This window comes from Stenella coeruleoalba (genome assembly GCF_951394435.1).
Source record: "Stenella coeruleoalba genome assembly, chromosome: 3".
In the NCBI taxonomy this organism is placed as follows: Eukaryota; Metazoa; Chordata; class Mammalia; order Artiodactyla; family Delphinidae; genus Stenella; species Stenella coeruleoalba.
The window spans coordinates 42381934-42394008 of NC_137148.1; the positions used below are offsets into that span (position 1 = coordinate 42381934).

Sequence of the window (12075 nt, forward strand, 5' to 3'; positions counted from 1 at the left end):
TGGGGAAGATGGGTGCTATAAAACTTAAGGACTAATAAAATAAAAATAAAACAAACAAACAAACAAAAAAAAAACTTAAGGACTTAACTCTGCTGAGCAAAAACTAGACAAAGTTAAAGCTAAACTCAAATTACTGTTTTTTTCTTTAGGTTAGGTTGATAGCAGATGAGAAGCATTAAAGCTCTGGGTGGAGACGGCATGTGCAGTGCTGCTATGAAAGACAACCGCTGAGACAAAGGGAAAAGAGACAACTGAGGAAGCACAACCACCTGAATTCTGAGATCATTTTGTGTAGAAGCAAACATCAATACAGTGTAACAGAAGGGTTGGCTATCGCCTCAATTTCACCTAAATCACACTCGTTCTTTCAATCTTTCCTATCTATGGCACTGATACCACCATCCCTCCACCTACGAATCTCTTGCTGACTTTGGCTTCTTAACTTTTATATTCAGTACATCATCAATTTCTACTGATTCTTGCTTTAAATGTTTCTCTTCCAAATTACAATTTGGCACCTTATTATTTCACACCTGAGCAAGTGCAAGAGCTGCCAAAATGGCCTCCCTACCCTTTGCAAATCACCTTAAACACTACTAAATTTGCCCTAAAATGTCAAATTCTTCTTGTTGATCACCTGCCCCCATACTTCTGGCAACTCTTCACAATCAGTAGGAAAAGCTGTCAAATTCATTTTCTGGGCATCCAAATCTTCTAGTCTCAGTTTAACTCACCTGTTTACTCCTATTGGCCAGTACTCACCTACACATTTTATCCTGTTTATTGTTTAATACTCAAAGGCCCCTTGCACAATTCCACTGCTGTACCCTTATTCACATTATTTCACCCATATGGGTCATTTTCCCATTCTTTGTTGCCTATGCACACTTCATGCATCCTTCAAGTCCCACTTTTTTCTTTGAAGTATTGACCTAATGTTCCTATCAGAAGAGACCTCTTTCTCTGAACCTCGAAGTAACATGTGTACTGTCCTAAGTTATTTTTGTTTATATTACTTTAACACAGGCACGTGGTTAAAAAAAACTTATGAGGATACAGAGGAGTATAAAAAAGAAGTCTCCCTCCCACCCTACCAACCCCAGTCCTAATCACTAGTAATAGCTTCTTGTGTATCTCTCCCGATGTTTCCTTTGCATACATAAGAATGCAAATATATGTGTATATGTATATTGTTTTACTCAAATGAGTTCATTATACTACACATGCTGTTCTGCAACTTCCTTTTTGTCTTTCTAAATCAACTTTATAAAAGTATGGTTCACTTCTAATAAAGTGTCATTTTAAGTGTATAAGTGAGTGTGTTTGACACATGTATACATCCACGTAACCATCATCATAATCAAGACATAAACCATTGCCATCATCCCCAAAAGTTTCCTCATCATGCCTAACAGTCAATCTCTTTCCTCCACCCCTGTAGTCAGGCAACCACTGACCTGCTTCCTCTCATTAGAGACAGATTTTGCAGAGATGACTTTTCTAGAATTTAATATAATGAAACTGTTCAGCATGTACTCATTTTTGCCTGGCTTTTTTCATTCTTATATAATGTTTTTGAGAGTTGCTTGCAGTGTTTGGCTGTTATTAGTAAAGTTGCTATGAACATTTGCTTACAAGTCTTTTTTTGTTGGCATTTTCATTTTTCTTGAGTAAAAACGTAGGAATGAAATTGTTAGGTCATATGGTAAGTGTATGTCTAACTTCATAAGAAAGTGCCAAGCAGTTTTGCAAAGTGGTTGTACCATTTCATTTTATACTCTTACAATCAGGGTATGAGTATTCAGTGGCTTCACATCCTCCCAACACTTGGTATTACTGATCTTTTTAATTTTAGCCATTTTGATTGATATATACATAGTGGTATGTCACTGCAGTTTTCATTTTCATTTTTTCCCATGACTAGCGATGCTGAACTTATTTTTACATGTTTATTGGCCATCCATATATCTACTTCTGCAAAGTGTCTGTTGTCCTTTTAAAACTTCTTTATAAATTCTAGACAGAAGTCTTTTATCAGAAATATGTATTGTGCTATTTTCTTCCTACAACTTGCTTTTTTCACTTAACCTAATATTTTGTTTTTGTTTTTTGCAGTAGGCGGGCCTCTCACTGTTGTGGCCTCTCCCTTTGCGGAGCACAGGCTCCAGACGCACAGGCTCCGGACGCGCAGCCTCCGGACGCGCAGGCTCAGCGGCCATGGCTCACGGGCCCAGCCGCTTCGCGGCATGTGGGATCTTCCCGGACCTGGGTACGAACCCGTGTCCCCTGCATTGGCAGGCGGACTCTCAACCACTGCGCCACCAGGGAAGCCCTCACTTAACCTAATATTTTTAGTTTATCTTATGATATGTAGGTTTTCTCTTTCCAGGCAATGGGTTTCCTCTATAAAGGAAGGTGCTTTTTAAAATTAACCAAATAATTTAGCATACTCCTTACACAGAACAATCATTTAAAAATACTTGGTGATTATCTCTTTAAACATGGGAGGAATGTAATTAACATATACTGAGCAGTTATTTTGTGTCATTTTTTCCCTGTTATTTATTTAATCCTCACATAAACCCCTAGAGGTAACTGTTTCCTCAATTTAAAAATGAGGAAACTAAGTCTTATAAAAGTTAAATATTTTGCCAGGTATATCCAGCTAGAAGCCCAATATAAATTTCTACTCACAGGGTCAAATTTTTCCTCTTCTAAACTTTTAGAAGTCTCACTCTTTTCTTCTTCATTTTGTTGTTCAGCATATCGCAAAATCCATTCTTTCATATTTACTTCCAAATTTTTTTCTTCCTTTTTAGGCTAGAAAGAAAAAACAAATATCTGAAAAATCAAAATTAGAAAAAGGTGTCAAAACTATCATCAAGTGTCACTGCTTTTATAATTTCTTTACACTCAGAAACAGTAGACACATAAGCCTCAAAAATCACATTCTCTACTGTTCGGTGAAGGACAAATGAATGGAACTCAACATTAATAAGTCTAAACTTACATGATCCGAAGAATACATTTACATAAAGAGGCAAAAAAATGAAAGAACTATTAAAAACTAGTGTTGTCCTTAAAAACAGTGGTTTTGTGGGGATGATGTTTCCACAGATTTTTGCCCTGTTTATTTTTAAGCTTTATTGAGGTATAACTGATACATTAAAAATTGCACATATTTAATGTACATATTAAAATGTTAATTATTTACTGTATATATATGTATGTGTGTATATATATATATACACAGACTCACCATTTTGATGAGTTTGGACATATGCATACACCTATGATATCATCACCACGATCAAGGTACTAAACATATCCATCACCTCCAAAAATTTCTGTGTGTTCTTTTGTGTGTGTGTACAGTACTGTACTGTTAACTATAGGCACTATGTTGCATAGCAGCTGTATAGAACTTACCTATCTTGCATAACTGAAATTTTATAACCATTAAGCAACATTTCCCCATTTGCCCCTCCTCCCTTTAGCCCCTGGTAACTACCATTCTATTCTCTGTTTCTATGAATATGACTGTATTAGGTACCTCATATAAGTGACATAATGTAGTATTTGTCTTTCTGTGATTGGCTTATTTAACTTAGCATAATGTTCTCTAGGTTCACCCATGTTCATAGATGTTTTATGATATGCAGAGTACTTAGGTGTAATGCGTAATGAAGTGTAATGAAGTACACCTTCCAGTACTAATGCCTTTCTGTAATCCCCTTCCATACAGATTTTGAATTGGCCACATGACTTGCTTCAACCAATGGGACATTAGCAAGAGTGATACAAGCAGAGGCTTGATATAAATTTGTACACTGGGGCTTACTATCTCAAGATACTTGCTCTTGGAAGCCATATGTCAAGTAAGAAGTCTGACCACCCTAATATCACCATATAAGAGGAAACCTAAGCTAGTCATGTGGAGAGAGAGATGACTTGCTAGCTCCCAGCCGAGGCACCTAGTCATGTGAGTAAAGAAACCATTTTGGATGTTCCAGTCTGAGGAGATACCTCATGGAGCAGAAGAACTGCCTGGCTGAGCCCAGTTCAGACTGCAAAATCATAAGAAATTCTTGGTTTAAGTCACTACATTTTCAGGTGGTTTGTTATGTAGCAATAGATAACTGAAACCGACAGTGATAGAAGAGTTTGGCAAACCCATTAGACATTTTCAATAAGTAAAAACATTATTGTAACCTAATATTTATACCCTTATGAACTATTACATGTGCTTCATTCTGATTTTATACAACTTTAAATGTTTAATTCTTAAATTACCTTTATCATAGGATCTTCTTCCTGTTTTTTGGTTTTAGATTGCAGTGGAGGTGAAATAGTGGCTTGTATTTGAGGAGACTGGAATTTTGGCCTACTTAGAGGTTGCTGCTCTTCAAATTCCTGACTGAATCCTTCAGGAAGTGCATCTTAAGAGAAATTGGGATGAAAATAAACATGTACATGATACATAAAACACACAAATATTTATTAAACACTCACATAAACTCTGTCTAGACAAAGAGCACCTAATTTTATTCTACCGCTCATCTCCTAGGAATAGAAATCCTATGATGAACCTCGTTTTATTATCAAACCAGTGGGAACACTCTCTAGATGATAACCAGCCCACCTCTATTTGACCATTTATTTCACCCTCAATATGCTAGACTCCTAAATTTCCATAAGAAAATCTTAACCCTCCCTTCTCTTTGGTTGCCTGTCACAACATGTGACAGTATCCTTAATCAGTCATAGAAGCAATATGCATTCCAGGTTCTTGCCAAAGATTACAACCTTGACGCTCTGCTTAATTAAATATTATTTATCCAAAGCCAGACAGCCCTAATTTCTAAACCAAAACGAGGATACACAGCCTGACAGGTTACAGACAGGCAAACTTTGAGAATCTGCTGTATTATGTGCATTGTAAAATGGCTATCAACAACTGAAAGCAGCACACAAAAAAATAATTTCTTCTTGCACAGACTACAACCTTTAAGAAGAATATACTAAAAAGACTAGAAAAGTGTAAGAACATCCTAAAAATAAATAATTATAACAGTGAAAAAAATTTTCAGTACAAGTCCAAAGCTTGATACAAATATCATAAACATTGAAATTACTTCAAAAGGTTTTATAAACTGAAAGATATTTATGCCAATACTGCTTACCATCTGAAAGATTTAAACAGAGCCAATCCAAGGCAGAATGAAGATCACCTCCATGTAAGAGTGTGTTAGTCATGGCATCTTCAATGTCCTTAGTCTTAAATGAAAATGCTTGTAAAGCCATGTATAAATCCTATGAAAGGGAAAAGTAACGAAGTCATTCTGTCAATTTTCTCTTTTTTCATTACTAAGTCTATTCTCCCATTCATTTTAAACCAGAAACTCTGACACAAATTGTAACTTCAAAAATATCTTTTTTTCTCTTTTTTTCCAGTTAGAAGAGTTAAATGTGCTCATTGTATTGAGGTTTTTTTTTTTGATGTGCAGACCATTTTTAATGTCTTTATTGAATTTGTTACAATATTACTTCTGTTTAATGTTTTGGTTTTTTGGCCCTGAGGCATGTGGGATCTTAGCTCCCTGACCAGGGATCGAACCTGCACCCCCTGCGTTGGAAGGCGAAGTCTTAACCACTGGACTGCCAGGGAAGTCCCTCTCACTGTATTGAGAATCTGAGAACTATAGATAAATAAAAAAGGACCAGGAGAAACTGCTCATATTCTCACTATCTAAAGATACTGTTTGCAATGTAGTATGCTTCCTTTCAGTCATTTTTCTATGATTTTGTAAAAACAAACTTTACTTAACATTATAACATAAGCATCTTCCCAAATTATTAGAAACTGTTCATCAATTTTAATAGTTAAAGAATATTCCACTGGGTAGACATATCATAATCTATTTTCCTATTGGTGACGACTTAAGATGTTTACTTTTTTTATTATTATCAGCAGTGCTTCAATGAACATGTTCAGACATAAAGTAAAGCTTTTTATTGTACTTTCTAAAGCATGATCTTTACAGCTGGGCAGGACTGGGTTCAAATCCAGACTCTGTTTACTTTGCTACTTAGTAATTAAAAATCTCAGGCTATAATATATGTAATCTTTCCAAGCCTCATTTCCTTCATTTGAAAATTGGGGCAAAATACTTTCCAGGATTGGTGTGTCAGAGAAAATGTAAGCAAAGTGCCCACCACAAGTCCAACATAATTTTGGGAATGTAATTTAGTTTTCATATCACTATTTTAATGCATGTACTTGTTTTTGGCACAGTTCCTTCCTTATTCTTGAAGATGGAACTAATCTATATGAAATTTCAATGGAAGTTGAAAAGTCATTTTATCTCACATGTGGAGCTGTCTTAAAAATGCTCCACTAAAAATAAGTAACTTAAAAAAAGTTTGCAAAATACCTGTAATTTTTTGGCAGTAAGTCTTCCAGAAATCACTCCCTTGTCATTATTTTGCTTTTTATGCTCATTTATCACTCCAATAATTTTTTGCTCTAGTTTGTTATTAATTACCACCTGTTGAGACCAAAAAGGTCATATCAGTTAGAAGATAAATAACATTTAATAATTAAATAATTAGAAGCAAATCACACAGTTTTCTATATCCCTTCCAACCAAGCCCAGAATTTCAGCTGAAATCAGATACAGTGATTATCATATATTGGAATACCATTCACTGGACCACATTCCTACCATATATTTAAGAAAAAATGGGATACGGAAAAAGCAACAACATGTGGCAAGGCAAAAATCCTTTTATAAAGCCTCTTGAAGCCGTATGTCTCAAGACTCTGTCCTTGGACCACCCTTAGATTGCCACCATAAAGACAGATTCCTAAGCCCTATCCTAAACATACTGAATCAGAATCCTTGGGGATGGAACCCAAAAATTTGCATTAATGTAAACCAGCCCAAGCACATTGCCTGAAAGAATGGATGCTACACTAAAAAGAGGGCAAATCAAGTAAAAGTAAAAACTTATATAAATTGTAATAATTAGGTTACACAAATTATTTTGGCTTCCAGAGTTTGTTTTCTACTTTTTCCTATTGGCCATTTTACCTTCTGCTGTGTCCATATGTTTAACCTAAGATTATACAGCCAACTACCTTCAAAACTACCTTCTTTTGATCACATCTTTACTGATGCTCACTACGAGCAATGCACAAAAACATACTTCAGGAATTCAGTCTAGCACAGGAAACATGTATAAAATGATAAACTGTAACCCAGCAAGTCATTATTTAGAAAGATGTAAGAAGTGCTGATGGAACCACCAGGAAAATAACCTGGTGAGTTATGATGGACTTCACAGAGGTGACAAATGGAGAAAGGGAAGTTGATATACTTAGAAGTTTGGACCTTATCCAGCTCTTCCTTAATTTTTTACAGGCTCTCAACAGATGTGTACGATTTACTTTTATTTAGTATAGATGAGGAATTACTGTACTATTTACAAAAATTTAAAACACCCCATCACTTGCTTACATTTAAGAGTATATCTTTTTTTTTAAGGTAACATTTCTTGAAATGACTCAAAACCTTGATACTCACTTTCAAAATAGATTTATCCAGATTTGCAGGACCACCAGAATCATTTGCAGAATTAAAACTATAAATTTTCGGACCTGTATATAACAGACAATGAACAGTCAAGGTAATTTAGTGATCAATATCCATTACACTATTTTAATTTTCCTCTAAAGATCGCTAAACATTAAATATTTGATTTCAGGTCTTTCTTTTCCACTTTACCAAATAACTCAATCTGGAAGTCAGCAATACTTCCGCTAAATTTGCAAAAACATTCTACCGCTTAGCACTCTCTAGGTTAACTAGTTTCTCAGAGTGTAAATGCCTGGCACTTAGCTGAAGTAAGATCTCTCAGAGGATATTTGATTCCTGGCAGAGAAGATGGGTAATTCTGAAGAGAAAGCACTCCTCCTAAGGCAAAAACGAGGTGAGAGTTCCTATCATTCTCTCCTACTGAGTATAAGGTTGCTATATTAGTTTCCAAGGCTGCTGTACAAACTTGGTGGCTGAATATACAGAAACATTCTCTCTCAATTCTGAAGGCTAGAAGTCCAAAATCAAGGTATCAGTAGGACCATACTCCCTCTGAAGTCTCTAGATAAGACTCTTTTCTTGCCTCTTCTGGCTTCTGGTGACCCCAGGTGTTGCTTGGCTTGTCCGCCTCCTTCTTAAAATGGGTCTTCACGTGGCCTTATTCCCTCTGTCTCTCTGTATGCAAATCTGTCTCCTTTCTCTGGATGCTAGTCATTGGATTTAGGGCTCTCCCTAAATCCACGATGCCTTCATCTCAAGATCCTTAACTAATTGCACCTGCAAAGATCTTTTTTCCAAATAAGATCACATTCTGAGGTTCCATGTGGACATGAAATTTTGGGAAACACTACTCAACCCACTACAGTTGCCAAGTCTGTTCCAGTCAATAGAAATGCTATATATTAAGTTTTCTAACAATGAATAACCGGGAAGGAACACATTTTATTTTCAAATGTTGGTCTCATGATCTCCTTACTCTCTTAAAAATTATTGAAGATCCCAAATACTTTTTGTTTATGTAGGTTATAATATTGATATTTATCATACTATAAATTAAAAGGGAAATTGTATTTATTTTTAAAGATTTATTATTTTTATTTATTTTTGGCTGCGTTGGGTCTTAGTTGCCGCACGTGGGACCTTTGTTGAGGCACACAGGCTCTTCGTTGCAGTGTGCGGGCTTCTCTCTAGTTGTGGTACGCGGATTTTCTCTTCTCTAGATGAGGCGCGTGGGCTCCAGTTGAGGCATGCGAGCTCAGCAGTTGTGGTATGCAGGCTTAGCTGCCCCGCGGCATGTGGGATCTTAGTTCCCTAACCAGGGATTGAACACACGTCCCCTGCATTGCAAGGTGGATTCTTTACCACTGGACCACCAGGGAAGTCCCAAAAGGGAAATTTTAAAAAATATTTATTAATTCATTAAAAATAAACCTACTACATGTTAATATAGTACTTTTATGAAAAATAACTATATTTTCCAAATCAAAAAAATTGTTTTCTACTTTTGCAAATCTCTTAACATCTGGCTTCTGCATTCAGTCTTCTGTAATATCACACATCATGTAGTCGCTGTACACTAGAGAGAAAATGAACATGAAAATGGCAAATAACATTTTAGAATTATTACGAATATAGTTTGATCTCATTAAGCCTCTGCTAGAAAGGTCTCAAAAGTTCCCCAGGATCCCCTAAGCACACTTTGAGAACCACTGCTATATAAAAATAATCCTAGAATCGTACAAAACCTTGTTACTCTGCTTTTATAAACCTTAAAATAGGATTTTTTTTCACTTTGAGAAACCTAAACATTAAAGAGTTGCTTATTATAAAGTCCAGGATTTTAGTCTCTGTTGACTTACATTGGGTTGTTCATTTTAAGATGCTAGTTAATATAATGAGGCATTTAAAAAGGAAAACCAAAGTTTCTGAAAATAACTATTTACATTTGAGCAGTCTGAACTAGGAACATTGGTGGGTCCCTGAATTACTTCTGTGCTATAGTTAAGAAGGTACCCAAAGCTACCTAGAATACATTAAAGGATAATAACAATTCTGGTATTCCTGGTATGGTTTTCCTCATCTTTTAGTCTCAGACTTTACCTTAATCCTGGTAACCTTGCTCATAAACTCATGTCAATGGTTATAAAGGAGAGTATGTATCAGTAGTCTTTAACCATTTCTGGGGGGTCTTATCAATTGTAGTAAATTCATTCACAAATTTAGCACACTAATCAGTTTTAGAGGTCCCTAAACCCATGGAGGGGCCCCAGTTATAACCCTTTCTGAAAAGGTACAGACAGATGAATGCTTCATTACCAAGACAATACTGAGAAACAGTTCAGGTTCCTGTGTTACTGACAGAGGTAAGATTGTAAATTCCGTTAATAAGCGTCTTTTGGTTTTGTTTTTTGTTTTGGCCACGCCACGCAGCTTACGATATCTTGGTTCCCCAACCAGGAGGTAAACCTGAGCCCCAGCAGTGAAATCTCCGAGTCCTAACCACTGGACCACCAGGGAATTCCTGATTGGTTTTGTTTTTTAAATTAGTGAATTAAAGATTGCAGTCAGCTCTCATTTTTCTCCTCCAACCATTCCACCTAAAACGTCTGACCATATCACTTCCTTGAGGTCAGCTTATACTGCTAACTTCCAGAGGGCAAATAAAAGATCTAAGTCCCCAGACTATCAGGAGGGGAATGAACACCCACACTGCTGTGAATTCGCTGGGTGTCAATCAGGGTCTCTAAAAATGGTATGTTTTCATTTTATTCAATACTCTGAGGAACTGAAGCAATAATGAGATCTTCCCAGGGATATTACCAATTAAATCAAGTAAACCAGTAAGGCTCTTTCATTTTCAAATTCTTCCTAAAACATGTTCATGTAAGATTTTTAATCGGCATGAATGAAAACTCCAAAATCTGAAATGCATTTTAAAACAACCTGATAGAAATCCTTCTAAACTGTATTTACACTTCCTGCCATAATACATACAATAAGCAAAATTCAAAGCTTTTCATGATGCATTACTTATGAGTATCTATGACTTTGCTCAGAGGCTTGCAGAGGCTACCCAATTCCCTGAGACTGCTCTAATTTTCTATTTAGTGATTCTTTGGTCTTCTCTCCTGTCAGCTGCCACCTTTCAGAATGTCAACCTAATAACTCTCCACCCCCAAATTCTAATCTGTTACCTAGGAAAAAGTGATGGCACCAGAAGAAAATAGATACTGAAACTTGTAAATGAGTAACCCTATTTTCAAATACAATTCTAAGTCAATAGGCCAGGGAATAAAAATGGTCCCCATTCTTTTGCCAAGTAATGTGCATAAGATGTATGACAGCTACCTTTCTTGCTGCTTAGAGACCCTTGTCCACAAGTTTTGGTTTTGTTTCAGATGAAGGGAGTTATTGGAAATCTGACTGGAAATAAGGAAGTTAGTGTGCAGGATGTATCCCTAAGGCAAAAGCACTAAGGGTTTCAGATTTATAATGACTGTTCATGGAACAAAGGAACATATGTAACTGGCTCTCAAAAATATTTATTACATTAAAGTTGAAGCACAGAAAAACTAAGTGGTTTCCTCAAGATGACTTAGCAAGAAAAAAGAAGCATCAGCCAGAATCAATTTCTTGTTGCCCAATACTCTTTTTTCTTATGGAATATTTTCCTTTTATACAGTATTGCTTTTTACATCATACAGTGATTGTAATGACCCACTATCACTGAAACATTCACTTCGAGGTGCTGGTGCTGGTGATAGGTGCACTGAGGCACTGTGGCTCCCTTCTGCCCAACAGTACACATCTGCAAGGGGAACCAAACCAGCCAAGAGACCCAGTCAGGAATAAATAAGACCCAATCTTGTCCTCACGGAACTCATATTCTGGTGGAGTAATTAAGCAACTAATTACCCAAATAGGCTATGAAGGGGAAGTATAGCGTATCTGGAGAATAAATTAGAGTTAGCTGATATAATCTAAGCAGTCAGGATCTGTGAGGAAGTCCATCCATACTGCCAAAACTACCTGACTAATCTTAGCTAAGGTCTCTTCCCCGTTTAATACAAACACCAGTTCCCCCCCGCCCCACTCACACCACCCATACAGACTTTCTTCTTGTCTTCCTGCATCATGCCAAGCTTGTTCCCACCTTAAGGCCTTTGCCCTTGTTGCCTAAGCCTCAAACATTCTGTCTCCAGATCTAATAACTGGTTGCTTCAAATCATCTCAGCAGGTTTCCTCAGAAAACCCATCTCTGTTCTAAACCAAAACAGACCCCACCACCCAATTTATTCTTTACCAAGTCACTATTTTCTGACTTTCATGGCACTTTTCCTATTTTATTTTGGTGACCCTAAAAACTATAATGGTTTTTATGAATTTATTCATGACATCAGTCCCCTAGTCTTATTTCCCTCTTAAGATTTTAAGTCTCAACTAGGTTTAAGAATTTTCACAAACACAAGCCTTATGG

At 36.4% G+C, this 12075-nt stretch overlaps 1 protein-coding gene across 2 annotated transcripts in view; it reads right to left on the bottom strand.

The window, feature by feature from the left end:
• Positions 1-12075, bottom strand: part of DHX29 (DExH-box helicase 29) — a 48904-nt gene that overhangs the window by 33316 nt on the left and 3513 nt on the right. The window contains exons 2-6 of one of the 2 annotated variants that reach the window (XM_079917635.1): positions 7587-7660; positions 6435-6548; positions 5184-5313; positions 4294-4439; positions 2695-2820 (exon numbers count right to left, since the gene is read on the bottom strand). In XM_079917635.1, coding sequence (XP_079773761.1) covers positions 2695-2820; positions 4294-4439; positions 5184-5313; positions 6435-6548; positions 7587-7660 — 590 coding nt within the window. Of the gene's footprint in view, positions 1-2694; positions 2842-4293; positions 4440-5183; positions 5314-6434; positions 6549-7586; positions 7661-12075 lie in introns of those variants that run through there. The other variant, XM_079917636.1, reaches the window with a different exon arrangement.